This window comes from Geotrypetes seraphini, chromosome 2 (genome assembly GCF_902459505.1).
Source record: "Geotrypetes seraphini chromosome 2, aGeoSer1.1, whole genome shotgun sequence".
NCBI lineage: Eukaryota > Metazoa > Chordata > Amphibia > Gymnophiona > Dermophiidae > Geotrypetes > Geotrypetes seraphini.
In genome coordinates this window covers 479,086,919-479,108,778 of record NC_047085.1, presented here as the reverse complement: position 1 = coordinate 479,108,778, position 21,860 = coordinate 479,086,919, and the positions used below count along the sequence as shown (strand labels likewise).

The 21,860-nt window shown below is 41.5% G+C and overlaps 1 protein-coding gene across 3 annotated transcripts in view; it reads left to right on the top strand.

Annotated features, from left to right (window-relative positions):
- CTDSPL (CTD small phosphatase like) overlaps positions 1-21,860 on the top strand; it is a 121,222-nt gene that overhangs the window by 43,174 nt on the left and 56,188 nt on the right. For all 3 annotated transcript variants that reach the window (XM_033931746.1, XM_033931745.1, XM_033931747.1), the window contains exons 2-4: positions 4,279-4,436; positions 14,177-14,278; positions 20,592-20,648. In XM_033931746.1, coding sequence (XP_033787637.1) covers positions 4,279-4,436; positions 14,177-14,278; positions 20,592-20,648 — 317 coding nt within the window. The remainder of the gene's footprint in view (positions 1-4,278; positions 4,437-14,176; positions 14,279-20,591; positions 20,649-21,860) is intronic.

Sequence of the window (21,860 nt, the reverse complement as noted above, 5' to 3'; positions counted from 1 at the left end):
TTTACTCCGTCCAGCCCATGTGGAGAGAATATCTCACAGACCCAGCTCAAGTGGTGCAGCTGGCGGGCACACTGATAGTTTCCAGGCCAGTGCCTTTTTTGGCTTAGGATACTGCCAGGGTCCCCAGTATCCGGGCCCTTGTGGATCCTTATGGCCTTGGTGGGCACACTGGTTCTTTGGACACTATTTCCACCCTGGATGACACTGATTCTCTTTATGGAACAAGTTTAGCAAGATGCCCCAGGGAACCCTGATCTGGATGATGAGTTTCTGTACGCCACCTGTTCAAGTCGGTCTTAGTCCACCATTTTATTTCAGATGCCATGAAAGAACTGAAGTTTGGAAGGTCAGCCCTCCATATCTCAGTGCACTGTCATGAGCTGTTCTAATGCTCTGACATCCTTTTTTACTGCACATCCAGATCTCACTGCTGTAATTACAGTTCAGATGAGGTACGCCAGCATCCAAGGCCTCTATTGCCTTATGGATCTGCATGGCCATTTCATTGACTTACATCGCCTGTGGTAAGCAACTGCTGGTTTCTCTTAAAGCTCACTTGACCAGAGGTGTCACAACTTTGTGGGCAGAGTCTCGAGTGATTCATCTATCTGAGATTTGTAGAGTGGCTACTTGGTCTTCCTTTCATGAGGTTCTACAGAGTTGACATAGCTGCTCGGTCAGATGGTGCATTTGGGGTCTCAGTTTTGCAGGCAGGCTCTTCTGCTTAGACGTATGATAAGCGATATAACAAATCTCAAATAAACTTGAAACTTGTCCCACCCTAGACCTTGTCATTGCTTTGGTACATGACCTGACTCCGGAGTGGATGTAACAGAATGAAAGATTAGGTTCTTACCTTTGACAATCTTCATTCTGTAAATTAATGGAGTCAGTACAGCCCACCCTCTATCTGCTCTATTTCTTTCTGTATTGCCTGCATTGTTCTGCCTCAGATATTTCTCCTTTCAGGCCTGAGTATCTTCCACCCATCAGACTGGCCCTATATAGAATCATTCTACAGATGTGGGTGCATATCTATACTGCTGGCTTTGTTCCAGTTTGTGCTTGTTGCACGCAGTAGGTAGGTTCCATATTGCTGCCATGATGTTGCCTGTTTGTTTTCTTATGTATTGCAGAGCAGAACAGAATGCTGTTATGTTGAAGGGGAAGATCCCTGTGCCCCCTTTGTGTGTATGCTTTGTTCCAGTGCTATTCATTTGCTTTTAGACTCAACTGTAGGGGCTCTGTGTCCTTCAGCTAAGTAGGAGAAACAGAGAAAAAAATGTGTGGTTTTCTGCAAGACCCAGTTCGCGGGTTGAGATAAAATACTTATCGTACTGATGATTTGGTAGATTTACAGAATGAAGATTATCAAAGGTAAGAACCTAATCTTTCATTGTGCAAGATGGCTTTGAAATTGTCTACATTAAATGCATTGGACCCATACAAGCTGTGTTTCTAGCTGTAGGGGAGGCTGAGCTCCCGGGGCCTTGCTTGATCTATATATCTCTGTGTATCTTCTGTAACAAAAATGCTCTTGTGGTGACATAAAACCTATATGCTTGATTTCTTGTAATGTTGGAGGTATTACCTCACCAAATAATACAGATATGACACTAAGGCTTTTCTGTAATACAGTTTATCCTTTAACCGAGGGGGTCAAATGCAGATATTAGATGGGGACAAGATGGGTGGCACAGAGTGCTCTGGGATAAATAGATGGGAGGCTAAACACAAGGCACTTATACACTTTTAAGGTTTAAGATATAAAAAGTTGATTTAGTTAGTGTGTGTGACAAGCTAGTCCTGGTGCAGAATGAGTGTATAGTCAATCACCCTATGTATTAAAGGCTTGGATGAAGAGTCAGACTCTCACCTGCTTCCTGAAATAGATATAGTCCTGGAGTTAGATGTAGCCACTCTGGGAGTAAATTCCAGAGCATGGGGGGTCACTCCAGAGAAGACTCACTGGTAGGTATCGCATTGTACAAATAGTGATGCTCCTTGAGAGTAACTCAGAGTAGATAATGATGACACGGGGACAAATTTTTCCCCATCCCCCACAGAAACTCATTTTCACGTCCCGTCCCGCTGGAGTTCTTTTCCTGTCCCTGCCCCATTCCTGCAAGCTCTGTCCTCATCTGCGCAAGTCTCAAACACTTTAAAATCATAAGTATCCGAGGCTTGTATGGTTAAGGCAGAGCTTACAGGAATGTGGCAGGGATAAGGACAGACACAAAACTTGCAGGGACAGGGAAATTGAGTTCCTGCGTGTCATTCTCTAACTCGGAGGTCCTGGTGTATAAAGGGCTAGCTTGTTCTTTACGTATTCTGGCCCATTTTGTTTGAGGACTTTAAAAATCAAGCGCAGAGATTTAAATTTAGTCCTGTAAGGTACTGGTAGCCAGCGTAGCTTGTGCAGGAAGTATGTGATTTGGTCACACCTCTTGCAGCCTTCTGTCAGTCATGCTGCAGCATTCTGAATTAGTTGCAGCTGATGCAAACACCTTTTGATTAGACCAGTGTGTAGGACATTGCAGTAGTCTAGTCATGATGTAATCATGGCATGGACCACTATGGTCAGACTTGTCGTTTCAGTGTATGAAGAGAGATTTCACGAGCTGCTGAAGATGATAAAGACGGTTTTTAAAGGTTGGTTGAATTTGCCGATCAGAGTGAGTGATGGAGTCTTATAACAGTATCCTGAGATTCCTAACCTGTGGTTTTTTAGGAGGAGTTCATGTTTCCCAGAAGATATTTTGAAGTCAGGTATTTGACCACTTGTGTTAGGAACCCAAAGAACCTCTGTGTTGCTTGGGTTAAGGCTGTTTGTTGTTTTTTTTGCCCATTCTTGAGTTGCGGTTGGATAGGCAGTCGGTTTTCTCAAAGCTGTGGGTAGATCTGGTTCAATAGGTATGAGTAGTTTTAGAAATGTTGGTGTCATTGCATTTGTATATTTTTTTTTTTCCTCATATTACTGTGAATTTTTAAGCTATATATATAGCAGGATGAAAATTACCATTATCCAGATGAGTTCCAGGATCACCTTGGCACAGTGGTTGGAGCTACAGCCTCAGCACCCTTTGGTTGTGGGTTCAAACTCCGCGCTGCTCCTTGTGACCTTGGCAAGTCACTTAATCCTCCATAGCCCCAGGTACGTTAGATAGATTGTAAGCCCACTGGGACAGATAGGGAAAATGCTTGAGTACCTGATTGTAAAAAAAACGCTTAGATAATCTTGATAGGCGGTATATAAAAAAACCTAATAAACTTGAAAAACTTGACTCCACCTCAGCACTATCTGCATAGTGTCCAGATACTCTGTAAAGATATTCAGAAGCCCTATTTGGATATACCTCTGAATATCCTAGTAAGCAGCACTTATCTGGATTGGAAATGCTATCATGTGAATAGAAGCTTTTGAATGTTGACCATATAATTTTACTAACAACCTTGGCATCTTTTTCAAAAATTGTTAGTAAGTGGTTTTATTGATTTAAACACTGAAAAAAAGTGACGTTTTTGCTAATATTAGTGTTTTAACATGCAATGCCTCTTTTATGTATAGTTTTCATTTTTAGGGTTTAAGAAGGGATTGGACAATTTTCTGAAGGAAAAGGGGATAGAGGGATATAGATAGAAGACTACTACACAGGTCCTGGACCTGTTGGGCCGCCGCGCGAGCGGACTGCTGGGCACGATGGACCTCTGGTCTGACCCAGCAGAGGCACTTCTTATGTTCTTATATCAGCTCCCTAATTCATTTTCTTTTTTCAGCTTATAAAAAGGCAAATGTGATCTTAGGTTACTGTTAATTTACTTGACAGTTAAGTCATGATCTTGCCAGTGATGTCATAATCCAAGTGATGTAATAATTCTGCTGATATATTCAGTATTTCATCTATATATCATTACATTCCTAAATGATCATCATTTACAGTGCGGCTTTTTGTGGCTGTATTGCCCAATCTTTTAGGATGAAAAGACCATTGCCTTTAAGTAAAATAAACTTTTTTTGTTTATGATGGTTCTTTATATCTGTTAAGTGACTTTATGATTTGACGTTTCAGAAAGTTTGTTATATACTAAGTAATGTATTTGCTGAATTAAGTTGGGAATTAAATCCAGTGATTGCATGTTTACTTGTGGGAGAAGTGATTAGTAGCTGCTGTATCATTAAATAATAAGCCATTTTTGTGTGTGGATAATGTAACTGAGTTTAGACAGGGGAAATCATAGCCAGAATGTGTTTACAGAGGTGTGATTTTATTTTTACAGTTTCCCAATGTAATATAAGCTTGAAAAAGCAAAGGAATCGAAACATCTTCAGTTCCCTGTTCTGCTGCTTTGGCAACTACAATGTTGAACCGCCATCCTCTAACAATAACACTGGTCTACTTCCTCCATTGGTGGAAGAGAATGGGGGTATTCAGAAGGTCGGTATCAGTCAGATTATTTACTTTTTGAGGTAACTTTTTTTTTTTCTCTTTTTGATATTACATTCTAACAATTTGACGTGTACTCAGTGCATTTTCATAACTCGGATATAGGGCTCCTTTTACGAAGGTGCGCTAGGGCCTTAACGCGCGGAATAGCGCGCGCTAGCCGCTACCGCCTCCTTTTGAACAGGCGGTAGATTTTCGACTAGCGCGCACGCTAAAAATGCTAGCGTACCTTCGTAAAAGGAGCCCATAGTGACCAGAAAGCTTCATAGGCTTTGATAATTCAGTCCTTCTTAAACCTTTTATGAAAAGCATTCTTTCCTTCTCTTATCCATTAAATGATGACATCAATAGGTGTCTCTAGAAATATTTGGCTTTTCCTATTACCCCCCTCCCCCCTTTTTACTAAGCCGTGGTAGAGGTTTCTACGGCAGCCCAGGGCGCTAAGTGCTCTGGTGCTGCTTTGCCGCTCATAGGAATTCTATGAGCATTGGAGTAGCGTCGGAGCATTTAGCATTCCGGACCATGGTAAAATCTCTGCTGCAGCTTATTAAAAGGTGGAGGGGAGTAAATCATTTTGCCTACTTTTCAAAGGAGGAAATTTAGGCTTATGAGAATGTCATGTCTTTATTCCTGTCTCTCACTTCTAAATAAGTTTTTGTTTAGAGTCCAATTCACCTCATATTTTTAGTACATGTCAGGGGGGTCCAAGGTATCTTAATGGGAATTTAAAAAAAAAAAAAATTCCAAGTATGTATGTACATATATATGTGGTCCCAAAAGTAGGCTTCATTAAGTTTTGCATAGAAATTCTTTAGGGCAGCAGAATTTTCATTTGCTGCTTGAATTATGATGCATGATAAAACAGTCTCCTTTGTGGGAGCTTTCTATTGACATTATCCAAAAGTTCACCCCATGTAACAATAGGCCAGCTCTAGTTCATTCCTTGGGTTTACTGCTTCTGAGTATTTGTTTTTAGGCACTAGAACTCACCTTTTTTGTAGCCTGTTCTATAAAGAAAAGTATATACAGTACCTACTTTCTTTGTAGAATGCTTGTGTAACAGGTCAAATATGTGCCTGTATTTTAGGGGTGAGCATTTATACTTTCCACAGAGCTGATGTGAATGTGCCTAGATTGTGAAGTGCCAGCCTGCCCCCCACTGAAACCAGTTGCTGAAGCTAATTAATCACTGCTTGGCTGGCCTGGAACCTTCTCTCCAACATCAGAATTGATGTCGGGGGGAAGACTTGTGGGCCGGTGGTGTGCAATCGCTGCACACGCCTGGCCCTTCCTTGCCCAGAGTTGTGACAGTGGTGGGGGATAATTGGATGGAGCATGTCAGGTGGCGGTGGTGGTGAGGGCGGTGGTAGCGGGGTGGGGGGTGGATGTAGCGTACTGGGTGGCAGGTTGAGAAACACTGATCTACAAGATCGAATGCACTACTTAAATCAAATTGTAGAATCAAAGCACTCACACCCATACTAAACTTTTGGTACAGATACAGGATATGAATAAGGAAACAAATTCTGTCTCTGTACTATAAAGCGAGCAAAACCCTGAATTGGGAAGGATATAATATTGAGAACTGATCCAGATAGTAATTTAGTTCTTGTCAAACAAGCCCCTCCATCAGTTTAATCAAAAAAGGAATAGCTGTAATCGGTCTGTAATTATTGGTCAATGTTATGCATTCTTTTGGATTCTTAATGATTGGTGTTATTAGAATATGACCTAATTCTAAGGCAGGGATCTCAAAGTCCCAGTCAGGTTTTCAGGATTTCCCCAATGAATATTCATTGAAAACAGTGCATGCACATAGATCTCATGCATATTCATTGGGGAAATCCTGAAAACCCGATTGGATTGCGGCCCTCAAGGAGGGACTTTTAGACCCCAGTTCTAAGGGGAATTCTTCTTTTTCCAGTAAAGATGTAATCCAGGTAAACACATTTTTTTAAAATTGTAGTGGGACCAAATTTTGAATATTTATTAGATAAAGTGTTAAATTTTCTCATTCTGGAATGGAGAATTCATTCCAGTTTAGGTCAGCTCAGCAATCATTATCTAAAGAATTAAACATTTGAAAATCAAATTCAACAGTATTTTTATTAGAACATCCTAACTTTAGTACTTTTTTTTTTTTAAGTTTAATCTTTTTATTGAAAATTATGCATTTGTAAACAAAACAAGCAAAATAGCGATCAGGAAAGTTTGGTCATATATAACACATATGTGTAATGAATTATACATTTTGATTTTATACAGATTTATCAATGGGAGTCCAGGTCAAGCTTTGAGAGTGCTGAAGTAGTGGGAAGCGTTTCTCAGCAGCATATTGTTCAGGTCTTTTGTACATGCAAACAGAATTCCACCAGAAAGAGTAATTAAGTCTTGAGGCTGATTTCCAATACTTTTGAATGGAAATAATCAGCCAAATCTTGTAGAGCAGATTTTAGATAATTTACATAGAAACATGATGGCAGATAAAAGCCAAATGGCCCATCCGCAGTAATCGTTATCTCTTCCTCTCTCTGAGATCCCACGTGCCTATCCCAGACTTTCTTGAATTCAGACACAGTCTCTGTCTCCATCACCTCTGGGAGGTTTGACTGTTCCACGCATCTACCACTCTTTCTGTAAAAGAGTATTTCCTTAGATTACTCCTGAGCCTATTACCTCAACTTCATTCTATGCCCTTTCATTCCAGAGCTTCCTTTCAAATAAAAGAGACATGACTCATGTGCATTTACATTATGTAGATATTTAAATGTCTCTATCATATCTCCCCTCTCCTGCCTGTCCTCCAAAGTATACATATTGAGATCTTTAATGACCTCTTTTACAAAGCTGCGCTGTGCTAACGGCCCCGAAGCCCTTAGAGATTTAAAGGGCTTCAGGACTGTTGCTGCGCGGCTTTGTAAAAGAGGCCGTAAGTCTGTCCCCATACGCTTTATGATGAAGACCAAGCACCATTTTAGTAGCCTTCCTCTGGACCAACTCCATCCTTTTTATACCTTTTTGAAGGTTCGGCCTCAAGAATCGTACACAATATTCTAAATGAGGTCTCACCAAAGTATTATACAGGGACATCAGTACCTCCTTTTTCCTATTGGCCATACCTCTCCCTAAGTACCATAGCAACCTTCTAGCTATTACCATCTCTTTTTCAACCTGTTTGGCCACCTTAAGATCATCACATATAATCATACCCAAGTCCCACTCTTCTGTCATGTATATAAGTTCTTCACCCTCTAAACTGTACCGTTCCCTTAGGTTTTTGCAGCCCAAATGCATGACCTTGCATTTCTTAGCATTAAATTTTAGCTGCCAAATTTCAGACCATTCTTCAAGCTTCGCCAGGTCTTTCTTGATATTCACACCAACCTAGATGTCTACTCTATTGCAGATTTTGGTATCATCCGCAAAGAGGCAAATCTTACCCTTCAGCAATATCGTTTACAAACATGTTTAAAAAGAACAGTCCCAAGAACAGAACCTTGAGATTCACAACTGGTAACATCCCTTTCCTCAGAGCGATCTCCATTGGTCCACTACCCTCTGTCAACTTCCACTCAACTAGTTCTTGACCCAGCCCATCACTTTGGGACCTATTCCGAGGGCACTCAGTTTATTTATTAGACGTCTGTGTGGAACACCGTCAAATATTGTATCAACTAATCCTAAATAGCTCTTTTGTATTAAGAAAATCGGTTCCTATTTTTGAAGAGTAAAAGATGTGTCTTTTTTCTTTAATCTTTTGCTTATAATTTTGAATGTCTAATCTCCAAGTTTTTTTGTCTTCTTTTGTACCTGATCTTTGCTATATTTTCTTAACTATTTAACCTTTTTAATTCTAAATGTTCTGAATCAAACCAGTCTTGGGATCAATGGTCTCACTTTTTTTAGTCTAAAAATTTTTTTATTGATGACTAAAGCAGTACAACCAATCAAAGATATGAAAGCTCAACATCACAAGAAGATAAATACAGGTATAACAAAAAACCAAATAGCAAGTCATCAAGTTTGAACAATCCCGTCATCCCAACTCCCCCCTCTCACCCACACACAAAAGTTAACCATCTACAAAGACTAACCCACTTGTTACCCACAAAATGAAACTCCCCAGGATGGTGTGCACTCAACTGAAGTCTGTTCAAGATATGATCTTGGACATTTGGAGACAAGATATATAAATATGGAGTTCAAATCTTAACAGTCACAACTTTTCCTATGAGAGTGATACGCCATGCTAGCCTCCCATCCCATCAATTCATGCAGTTTATTCCTCCAATACCAAATAGAAGGTGCCTCCCCGGACGTCCAATGATTTAAGATACATTTCTTCCCAAGCACATAACATTTGCCCACGAACACACTCTCAGAACAGATCAGCATGGACCACAAAGAAAACTGAGAAAATAACATAGGAAGAGCAGCCACCGTAAGCGGCTTCTGCAAAAGCCCCCCTAAAAAGGAGGCTAGGGTTCTCCAAAATCCTGAATAAGAGTACATGACCATAACCCATGAAAATAGGAATTCCCAACAGCGGAGCATTTTTGACACAACTGAGAATCCACACAGCCCATATAATAGGCCTGACTCTGGGAGGCATAGACTCTCAACATAGTACAATAGTGATATTCTCTGAGCTCTGCTTTGTAACCCATACCAGGTATCCCCTCAAGGGAAAAGTCCACGTATTCCTGTATACTATCCAAGAGACATGACAGATCTATGAGGATCAGATAAGTAAACCAAGAGGTCGTTGGCAAGCGCTGCGATTTTAAAATGAGTGGCTCCCAGCATCATTCCACTAATATCAACATTAGATTGAATCTCTCAAATCAAAGGATCGAGGAAAAGCACGAACAACAACAGTGAAAAGGGACATCCCTGCCAGGTACCTCTCCGTATCACAAAGGGAGCCAAGAGTTCCCCATTTACCAAAAGCTGCGCTCTAGGGTCATAATATAGGGTTTGGATAGCACCAAAAAAAAGGACCCACCTCGTGGACTCGTAGCACCGCAAACAGGTACCCCCACCTCACATGATCGAAGGCTTTTTCAGTATCAAAACTGATAAGCAAGGAGGAGGTACCGTTCGGCCACACTTTCTCCAAAGCCAACAGTATGCGGCGTATATTCTTGGACACTGGACGAGCACGAACAAAACAAACTTGCTATTCCAAAATGAGGGTGGGTAGCACCTGAGCCAATCAAGTCGCAAAATTTTTTTCCATAAGCATGGTGTCGTAATTTAAAAGAGAAATTGGCCTATATGACTCCGGCAGTCAGATCTCTCCCCGGCTTCGAGAGCACAACAATATTAGCTAGATTCAGGTGTTTAGGTAGAAAACCTTAAGCCACCCCCAAATTAAAAACTTCTGCCAACAATGGGGAGATTTCATTAACCAGCAACTTATAGAATTCTTCTCGATACCCATCAGGTCCCAGTGCCTTACCCAAGGGACTACTAGGTATCACCTGTTCAACTTCATCTGCTGAAATCGGGTGGTCCAAAGAACTTGAATCCACCTCTGATAGACAGCCCCCGCAAAATCGTCAGTTCTCAGGGAATCATATAAAGCGTCAAAAAAATCTCTGAAAGCCTTAAGAATATCTGAACTTCTATGATGGATATGTCCACCAGCATCCCATATTGTAGCAATACTCTCACAACCCAAATGAGGGCGGAACAAGCGCGCCAGGAGCCGACTACCTTTATTAGCAAAACAGTAGAACTGAAACATATACTAAGCTGATGCCCTCTGCTCCCCCAAATGAAGTACTCATTCAACGCATGCTGAGCCTCCAACAATTGTGTCTTAAGGTGGAGGGATGCTCGACGGCCATCTCTAAACTCCAAAATAAGAATAGCCTTATTGTGCACCTTTTTCTGATGTGCCACGTAGGCCAACATCTCCCCTCTCAAAACCGTCTTAGCAGTCTCCCAATAGAGAATGGGGTTGTCCCTGTGTTCCCTGTTAGTATATTGAAAATCCCTCCACTTTTGAATTAAATAGTCCTGAAATCTCAGATCTTTATAAAAATAACAGGGGAAATGCCAATGACCACCGCCCGTCCCCAAAGACCCCTATTCCAAGCCCAACTCCACCCAAGCATGATTGGGGATCTCAATAGGACCCATCAGCACTCCCATCACTACAGGAAGTAGTGAGCGAGAAAGAAGAGTCAAATTGATATGAGAGAGGGTCCCGTTTGCCCTAGACAAGTGAGAATAGTATCGTTCTAAAGGGTGTAACACTCTCCAGCTATCTTAAGAGATCCAAAGAATACATAAGCAAACACGCCCCGGTGCAGGACCGGGAAGATTCCCTCCCCTGTGAAGCCGATGGCACAGTGCACAGCGGCCGCTAAGAGAGCGAATAGAATGCTAGGTATAATCAAGAAGGGTATTACAACCAGAACGAAAGAAGTTATCCTGCCATTGTATCGGGCGATGGTGCGTCCGCATCTGGAGTACTGCGTCCATTATTGGTTGCCGTAACTTAAGGATATGGTGATACTCGAGAGGGTTCAGAGGAGAGCGACACATTTGATAAAAGGTATGGAAAACCTTTCATATGCTGAGAGATTGGAGAAACTAGAACTCTTTTCCCTGGAGAAGAGGAGACTTAGAGGGGATATGATAGAGACTTGCAAGATCATAGGTCATAGAGAGAGTGGAGAGGCACAGATTCTTCAAACTTTCGGAAAATAAAAGAACAAGAGGGCATTCAGAAAAGTTGAAATGGGACAGATTTAAAATGAATGCTAGAAAGTTTTTCTTCACCCAACGTGTGGTGGACACCTGGAATGCGCTTCCAGAGGGCGTAATAGGGCAGAGTACGGTACTGGGGTTCAAGAAAGGATTGGACAATTTCCTGTTGGAAAAGGGGATAGAGGGGTATAGATAGAGGATTACTACACAGGTCCTGGAACTGTTGGGCTGCCGTGTGAGCGGACTGCTGGGCACAATGGACCTCAGGTCTGATCCAGCAGAGGCATTGCTTATGTTCTTAGATTGGAACCTAGGCAACTCCAGCTGGATTCTGTAGGAGATTGCTTCCTGGAACAACTTGTAATGGAAAATACGAGAGGAAATGCAATTCTAGACTTAATTCTAAATGGACTACGAGGACCGGCACAAGGTGTAGAAGTAGAAGGGACTCTGGGAAACAGTGATCACAACATGATCCACTTCAACCTAGACTCAGAACGACTTCCGAAAAAGGGAACTACGAAGGGATGAGAGTCATAGTGAGGAAGAAGATTAGGAAGAGGATAAGTACTGTAAATATGCTAGAGCAAGCATAGTCTCTTTTCAAGGACACAGTCACAGAGGTGCAAAATCTATATATACCATGTATCAAGGGTACCAAGAGGAAGAAGAACAAGGAACCGATCAGAGACAAGAAGACTTCGTTTAAGGAATGGAAAAGGACGAAAACGAACAAAAACTGGAAAAAGCACAAAGAACATCAAAAAAGTTCCATAAGTAGGTAAGAGGGGCCAAAAGAGACTACAAGAAAAAAATAGCCAAGGGGGCCAAAAACTTTAAGCCGTTCTTTTGATATATTAAGGGGAAACGATCTGCGAAGGAAGCAGTGGGGCTGTTAGATGTTTATGGAGTAAAGGGAGTACTGAAGGAGGACAAAGCCATCGCCAACAAACTGAACACATTTTTTGTGTCCATATTTACTGAAGAGGATTATCTAATATACCAGAAGCCAACAGGCTATACATAGAAAATGAAGACATGAAACTGACAGGGACGATGGTCAGTCTAGAAGAGGTATGCAGACAGATTAAGAACATAAGAATTGCCACTCCTGGGTTAGACCAGTGGTCCATCGTGCCCAGCAGTCCACTCACAAGGTGGCCCTTAGGTCAAAGACCAGTGCCTTAACTGAATCTAACCTTACCTGCGTACGTTCTGGTTCAGCAGGAACTTGTCTAACTTTGTCTTGAATCCCTGGAGGGTTTTTTCGCCTATAACAGCCTCCGGAAGAGCGTTCCAGTTTTCTACCACTCTAGGTGAAGAAGAATTTCCTTACGTTTGTACGGAACCTATGTCTTGGAGAGAGTGAACAACCTGTCTTTATCTACTAAGTCCATTCCCTTCATTATCTTGAATGTTTCGATCATGTCCCCTCAGTCTCCTCTTTTCAAGGGAGAAGAGGCCCAGTTTCTCTAATCTCTCACTGTACGGCAACTCCTCCACCCCCTTAACCATTTTAGTCGCTCTTCTCTGGACCCTTTCGAGTAGTATTGTGTCCTTCTTCATGTACGGCGACCAGTGCTGCACGTAGTATTCCAGGTGGGGGCGTACCATGGCCCGGTACAGCGGCATGATAACCTTCTCCGATCCGTTTGTGATCCTCTTCTTAATCATTCCTAGCATTCTGTTCGCCCTTTTTGCAGCCGTCGCACATTGCGTGGACAGCTTCATCGACTTGTCGACCAGTACTCTCAAGTCTCTTTCCTGGGGGGTCTCTCCAAGTACCACTCCGGACATTCTGTATTCGTGTATAAGATTTTTGTTACCGACATGCATCACCTTACACTTATTCACGTTGAACCTCATTTGCCATGTTGCAGCCCATTTCTCGAGTGTGTTTATGTCACATTGCAGTTCTTCGCAATCCTTCTGCGTCTTCACTACTCTGAATAACTTCGTATCATCTGAAAATTTAATTACCTCGCTTGTCGTACCAATTTCCAGGTTGTTTATAAATATGTTGAAAAGCACGGGTCCAAGCACCAAACCCTGTGGCACTCCACTAGTGATGCTTTTCCAATCCGAGTATTGTCCATTTACCCCCACTCTCTGTTTCCTATCCGCCAACCAGTTTTTAATCCATGAGTATTTCACCCTCGATTCTATGGCTCGCAATTTTTCAAAGTAGTCGTTCATCCGGGACCACATTATACCGTTTTTACAAAAACTTCAGTGGCTACCAGTCTCATACAGTTTTAAATTTAGCACTGTATTGCAACAATCTGTTTCTTCTGTAATATTTGGGGCTGGTTCATAAGCCCATACACTCTCAAGGGAAGAAGCATTCATTCTGATCCTCTTTAAATTATGGGACATTCAAACATTCAAATTTGTGTTCAAGGCCATTGACATATGACACCTATGTTCTCTAAATAGCTCCATAACCAGTCTTATCCTTCCTATTCTTCTCCCACTCCATCATTTCTTCCTGTACCCAAGCAAGCTGCTCCCCATCGCCAGCTGTTCCCTCTCTTAATTTCTTTTGATTGGTCAATGTCCTAGCAGCAAAAGACATAATGAAAGGGAATGGGACCATGGGGCTTTAAGCAAGCATATGTCATGCTCTCAGATCTTGCTAGGGCCCATCCATTTCACAGGTTTCCTTGGTATCAGGAAACTTGTGTGGTGGGTGAGCATGTGATTGCAATTGTTTCAGGGCTTGTGAACGCTTGCTAGATTGCAGGCCCTCATGTTTACATCCTCTCAATCATTGCAGAAGATCAAATATTGCAGCCCTTTCCCTCTTGGGCTGTCTGCAGTATGGAGGCTGCTTGGGCTGCATCTGCTTCACTGTCTCTCCATAAATGAGGGCTTAGGAGAAGGAAACATTTTATTGAATGAATTGATATTTGATTACAGAACTATGTTTTTCCTACTTTAGATTCCAATTATGTTTACATTTTTGTGTTTGTTTGTTTTCTCTCTCTCTTTCCACCCATTTATATTTCTAGCCACCAGCCAAATACCTTCTGCCAGAAGTGATAGTATCGGACTACGGGAAGAAATGTGTGGTCATTGATTTAGATGAAACGTTAGTGCACAGTTCATTTAAGGTAAAAATAAAACTGGTTTACACTGTATCTGCATGAAGTTTATTGAATGTCAAAGAAAATATTAATATATGATTGTTGTGCTTGTAGACTAGTAAATCAAAAAAAGTTTCAGGAAACTACAGGCCAAGGAGCCGATGTTTGTGCTGAACAGTAGAAATTATTATGAAGAATAAAATTATTGAACATACTGATAGTCAACAGTTTAATGGGACAAGGGCGACATAAATTTGGCTAAGGGGGAAGTCTTGTCTCGCTAATCCTCATTTTTTGAGGCTGCAAATAAACCTTAAAATTGAGCTGCCATAGTAAATTTAGCTTCACAGAAAACATTTGGCAAAAAATCTCATGAGATATTCATCAGGAATTTTTACTTTTTTTTTTTTTAATTTATGAAACTTTTATCATATACCTTCAGAGAAATGCATAAACAGTAAAAATATATTAAAGATGAAAAAGAAATATTAAACATTAAACTTTAGCCCACAATTGGAGAATCAAGATTATACAAGAAAAAAAATGAAAAAAATATATTCCCTTTTTTACTAAGCCGTGGTAGAGGTTTCTAGCGTGTCCGGAGCACTAAATACTCTGACGCTCGTAGCAATTCTTTGAGTGTTGGAGCAGTGGCGGAGCATATAGTGCTCTGGCTGTGGTAGAAACCTCTATTGTAGCTTAATAAAAAGAGGGAATAGCCTTTATAAAGAGTTGCACAATGGTTTAGAACAGCTGGTTAAGGTCCTATGGTTAAACATTAGAAACTATTGGACTTGCTTAGCAATCAAAAATTCCAGAAGTTGTTTCAGCTCCAGAAACAATTATGAATTGGACTCAAAAATTACAAAAAAAGATAAGGAAATTTCAAAATAAATAGAAACAGAGAAGCATGATGGCAGATAAAGGCCAAGTGGCCCATCCAGTCTGCCCATCCGCAGCATCCTGTATCTCCTCTCCCTAAGAGATCCTACATGTCTGTCCCATGCTTTCTTGAATTCATACCATCTTTGTCTCCACCACCTCTACCGGGAGACTATTCCACACATTTATCACCCTTTCTATGAAAAAGTACAGGGTGCCCACAAAAACACTCCTTGATTTTAAAATCAAAACTTATTGGAATTTGTTCATAAATACAAGTCCCAAAAAGCAAGATCTTACACAATCGCTTGCCTCTGTTTGGTATGATAAAGTTGCAGTGTTCTAGTCAAACTTCTGGCTTGCAGAGGCTAGATTCTATGAGAAAGGAACCTGCAGTGATAGTTTTCAAGCACAAGTACTGGTTAGCATATAGTGTTAGTAGGATATGATATTACAATGAAATGAAATTGCCCTTTAATGTATGATATTAAACATTAAAGAATCTAGATAGCTTTCCATGATTTTAGTTTTAAGTAAGAAATGTCCAAGCAACTTAGAATGAAAATGTATCAAAAACTCTCAACTAATCCTTACCCGTTAATGGCAGTAGTAGCAGAATTAAGAGGATACCTGACATGAAAGCCAGTTCAGCTGGATAGTCCTGCAAAATTTATCCCCCCCCCCTCCCATTTATTACAAAGGTACAGAAGAGGAATGCTGTGTAAGAACTCTGACTGTCAGAGCAACGCAGAGCATTCAGTGCGCCGGCTGGTGCTAAAAACTTCTGCGCTTTTGTAAAAGGGGAGGTTACTGTCTAGAATCCAACTCCACCTTCCAAGGCCCAGTTTTGTTCTGGTCCAGGCTGCACCTTCACAACCAGTTTATATATATTTCAGTTAATTGACTTCAAGACCTCGACATCTTGAATTTCTATTAGAACATAAGAACATAAGAAGTTGCCTCCGCTGGGGCAGACCAGAGGTCCATCTTGCCCAGCGGTCCGCACCCGCGGTGGCCCATCAGGCCTAATTGCCTGAACAGTGCCCCTGACTAACTTTGTAACTGCCTCTAATCCTTTAATCCTATCCCTATAACCTACCTCTACTCCTATCTATACCCCTCAATCCCTTTGTCCTCCAGATACCTATCCAAACCTTCTTTGAAGCCCTGTAGTGTGCCCATGTTAATCACATCTTCCGGCAGCGCGTTCCATGTATCCACCACCCTCTGGGTGAAAAAGAACTTCCTGGCGTTAGTTCTAAACCTTCCCCCTTTCAATTTCTCTGAGTGTCCCCTTGTACTTGTGGTTCCCCATAATTTAAAAAATCTGTCCCTGTCTACTCTTTCTATGCCCTTCATGATCTTGAAGGTTTCTATCAAGTTTCCCCTAAGTCTCCGCTTTTCCAGGGAGAAAAGCCCCAGCTTCTTCAATCTGTCAGTATATGAGAGGTCCTCCATACCCTTTATTAGCTTAGTTGCTCTTCTCTGGACTCTCTCAAGTACCGCCATGTCCTTCTTGAGGTACTGGACGCAGTACTCCAGGTGCGGGTGCACCATTGCACGGTACAGTGGCAGGATGACTTCCTTCATCCTGGACATGATACCCTTCTTAATGATGCCCAACATTTTGTTTGTCTTCCTTGAGGCTGTGGCGCACTGCGCCGACGCCTTCAATGATGTGTCTACCATCACTCCCAGGTCTCTTTCAAGGGTACTCACCCCTAGCGGTGATCCCCCCATTTTATAAGTGAACATCGGGTTCTTTTTCCCTATATGCATGACCTTGCATTTCCCTATGTTGAAGCTCATTTGCCACTTTTTGGCCCACTCTTCCAGCGCTGTCAGATCTTTTTGGAGATCTTTGCAGTCTTCCGTGTTTTCAACCCTGCTGTATAGTTTGATGTCATCTGCAAATTTAATAACCTCACATTTTGTTCCTGCCTCCAGGTCGTTAATAAATATATTGAACAGGAGCGGTCCCAGCACCGACCCCTGCGGAACTCCGCTCGTGACCCATTGCCAGTCTGAGTAATGGCCTTTTACTCCAACCCTCTGTTTCCTGTCCGCCAGCCAGTTTTTGATCCATCGGTGGACCTCCCCTTGCACCCCATGGTTCCATAGCTTTCTTAGCAGTCTTTCGAGTGGTACCTTGTCGAAGGCTTTTTGGAAGTCAAGGTAAATGATGTCTATAGATTCCCCTTTATCCACCTGGCTGTTTACCCCCTCAAAGAAGTATAATAAATTTGTGAGGCACGACCTGCCCTTGCAGAAGCCATGCTGGCTCGGCTTTAGCAGCCCATTGTTTTCGATGTGTTCCCAGATGCTGTCTTTAATCAGCGCTTCCATCATTTTTCCCGGGACCGAGGTCAAGCTCACCGGCCTGTAGTTTCCTGGGTCTCCCCTTGAGCCTTTCTTGAAGATGGGCGTGACATTTGCTATTTTCCAGTCTTCTGGAATCACTCCAGTTTTTAAGGATAGGTTGCATATTTGTCGAAGTGGCTCAGCTATTTCGTTCCTTAATTCCTTGAATACCCTTGGGTGGATGCCGTCTGGACCCGGCGATTTGTCGCTCTTTAGCCTGTCTATCTGCCTGAGGACATCCACCTTGCTCACCTCTAGTTGGACCAGATTCCCATCCTGATCTCCTTTTACAATCTCTTCCGGTTCCGGAATGTTGGGTGTGTCCTCCCTCGTGAAAACTGAACTGAAGAACTCGTTTAACCTGTCAGCTATCTCCTTTTCCTCTTTTACCACTCCCTTTCTGTCTCCATCATCCAAGGATACCACTTCCTCCCTTGCTGGTTGCTTCCCCTTGACGTACCTGAAGAACGATTTGAAGTTTGTTGCTTCCCCCGCCAATCTCTCTTCATATTCTCTTTTTGCTTTCCTAACTGCTCGGTGACACTCCTTTTGGTGTTTTTTGTGCTCCTTTTGGTTGTCCTCTGACTGGTCCTTTTTCCATTTTTTGAATGATACCTTCTTGTCACTTATCGCCTTTTTCACTGCATTTGTCATCCATACTGGGTTTTTTGCTCTATTTTTTTTTTGCACCCCTTCCTGAACTTGGGGACGCACAGGTTTTGTGCTTCGTGCACCGTGCCCTTGAGTAAGGTCCAGGCTTTTTCTACAGACTCCATATTCCTTGCGGTGTCGTTGAGTTTCTTTCCCACCATTATCCTCATGGCATCATAATCCCCTTTTCTGAAGTTCAGTGCTGTCGTCGTAGTTCTTTTCACCTTTGATGGTCCAATTTCTAGCCTGTACTGGATTGTGTTGTGGTCGCTGTTTCCTAGTGGGGCTAGTACCGCCACCTCTTTAGTGGGTCCCCTTAATCCGGTGAAGATTAGGTCAAGAGTGGCATCTCCCCGTGTTGGTTCCGGGACCAGCTGTTCCATGAAACATTGTTGCTTTCATTGAGCCTGGTAGCTAGGGATTCCCACATGTGTAATACATCTGTCCTGCTTGTCCTCTGAGAAAGTAAAGTGTCAGAGCAGGTATTCTCCAAGGTCAGCAGGCCAAGTATTCTCACATAGGAGCTGTCATCTTCAGCTATATCTCTTGACTCTGGAACCCAAGCTCACATGTCAGGCAGGAAGTAACCCACACATGCACGGTGACAGAATACTAGAACATTCTTAAAGCAATACACACTAGTCAGCATCCGCACAGGGTTCTGTCAGATGACATCAGCCATGTGAGAATATATGGTCTGCTGTCCTTGGAAAGAGCCTGTTGCAGGTGAGTAACTTTGCTTTTGTCCACATCAAAGGAAATTTGGATAAAAAAAAAAAAGAAATTCTTTCATTCAAAGGAGAAAAAGAAAATTATAGAGACCTAAGTAGAGAATCTGTGAGCTCATATTAATGATGAATGAATTGTTTTGTCTCACCAGTGAGGTAAAGTTTTTAGATATGCTTTACCTATAATGATTTTATTGATAAATATGAGGGCTGATTGAAAAGTAACAATTGTTTTATTCAGAATCAGATGACTCCACAAGATCTGAACATTTTTCTTTTTCAAAGTAGCATCCTTCACATTCAGTACATTTTTTTGCAGTGTTCCAAAAACAATTCAAAGATGTGCAGTAGACTGTTTTGCAACATCACTTTTAGTGCTGAGGCTGTGATGTTTTTCACTTCATCTAAAGAGAACTTCTTTCCATGCAGTTGCTTTTTCAGGGTTTCATTGTTTCAAGAGTTTCATTGCCACTTTTTCCAAGTTTAGCACAAAATTCAATATTTTATGTTTAAAAAAATTTTTCTACCTATGTTCTTACTATGATTCAGTTTATGTCATATGGTAGGTGATTTTAATTTCTTTAAAATTAGAGATCTCCCATTTCTCCTGCTTTGTATGCAGCTATAAACTCATGCAATTTTCTGCAAGTAAAATATGCTTTATAAAATTACCTCCATATTTGTCAACTATTGAGAAGATCCAAACCACAGACCTTTCAGATTCTTCGTAAATGTCCAAGCTATAATGCTACTTGAAAAACAATTGGCAAGCCATGAAAAGTATTTCTGAGACAGACAATTGGTTGCAGGTAAATAAGTGTTTATCATGGGCATTTGACCTGATTAAACTCTACTTTTCCTGAAAATGGAAACAAAAACATGTAGAGAGCAATAATTTTGCTCTGTTTTTTGTAGGGAAAAATATGCTGTAATGGTTTGTGTAATAAGAAAACTCACCATTAAATACTGCATAAAACATCGTGTGTTGTGGCTGTGACTAGGCTTTGTTTACAAGTTCTGATGACATCACATTGACGGTGTTGTACTACAGATAGAATGTGCTTTATCCCCCATTCCCCTCCCCCCCAACACACATTGAAAACAAAGTTTGTTTCGTGTTTCAGATTGAATTACAGTATAGTAAAACCTTGGTTTGCGAGCATAATTCGTTCCAGAAGCATTCTTGTAATCCAAAGCACTCGTATATCAAAATGAATTTCCCCATAAAAAATAATGGAAACTCAGACGATTCGTTCCACAACCCCAAAACTTTAATGCAAAATACTATACGTACTTGTATTGCAAGACCTCACTCATTTAGAACAGTCACTACACTCCAAGAGAGAGAAGAACCATGGGCTCAGTTGTGATGATGTGACACGTGTATACTATATGCACTCGTATTGCAAGACTTTGCTTGTTCAGAACAGTCACTACACTCTTGCAGTGTCAGAGAGAGAACAGCCATCGGCTCAGTTGGGATGTGTGTATACTGTAAGTACTTGCATTGCAAGACATTGCTTGTATATCAAGTTAAAATTTAATAAAATGTTTTGCTTGTCTTGCAAAACACTTGCAAACCAAGTGGCTTGCAATCCAAGGTTTTACTGTACTTTTGAACTGATTGGATGCAGTTATTCATATCTTGTGCCTTACTGCAACACGGTTGCATCTTTTTGTTTGTAGAAATATGTTGTTTCTTTTTTTTTTTTTTCTAGCCCATTAGCAATGCTGACTTCATAGTACCTGTTGAAATCGATGGAACTGTACATCAGGTAAGCAGTTATTCAATTTGTGCTGCTAATATATACAGTGTTAAATGAATAGAGGTCTCGGGCAAATCACATCATTGCATAATATTTATTTGTCTTATACTTAAAGCAGTAATGTTAAGTTTTAGGTTAAATTTATTTTAAATAGTATCTGAAGTAATGTCTCCTTTGTTTTTCCAATTTGTGGTTAGTGTTTAAAGCTTTTTAAAATTATTTCCTACTTAGCCATTCTACCTCTATGTCAGGGAAAATAATTTTATCAAGCTACATGGCTATTATAAGGGCAATTCTATAATCTGGGCATCCATATTTACACACCCCTTGCATGTATAAATGAGTAGAGTTCTAGCACTTAATGTATATACATGCACATATACTTGCAAAGCACCTAAGCGCTATTCTGCAAACACCTGCATATAGTTCGTAGCACATGTTTGCAAGGGGGATGTTCATATGGGTGGGGATCCCACATTCATACAAAACTTACGGAATACTATAAGTTATGCATATCCCTGCCACATTTAGGTGCCAGTTCTAAGGCCCAGATGCGTTAAACTCACCATGTCTTGATCGACACTAAACCAGATCTTACTGGTTTAGCGTCAAAGTATTTTACCTACCGACGTGCATAATGGCTCACTACGGTCTTTTCCTTCCTTCCTAGCAGCTTCTGACTCTCCTATGTAAATGTAGTACAACAAGGTCATTAATATTAAAACAAGAGCTCCACGTGATGCTCTAACAGAATGAAGTTCCGATTGTTAACACTCCAATATTACCGGCTGGTACTTGGGTGCCGGTAGTGCGGCGGGAACTTTAAAGTTGGGAGGTCAGCGCCAGAGAGGACTGCTGTGATCATGATGGTGCTGCTAGCATCACTTTCTCTCCGAACTGGTGCTGTGTAATCTGCTCCGACTTGTTTTTTTGGTCTTCCGAATTGCTTTTTTTTGCTCCTGTGCTTGTTGCCTCCATGGACCATCGTGAAGCTCCGTCCACTGTGATGTCATGGCACACAGGAACTTTAAAAGTTGGGAGGTCGGCACCGGCCACACCAGGGGCATAGCGCCGACTTTGTCGCACCGACAAAAAGAGTGTGACAAAGGTGCGCTCCTTTGTGCGGACTTCGGTAGGACATTGGTAGGATTAAGGCAGTGATTTATTTGTTGGGTGTTTTAACTATGGGTTTTATACCAGTATGTATTGGGAGGGGGAGGT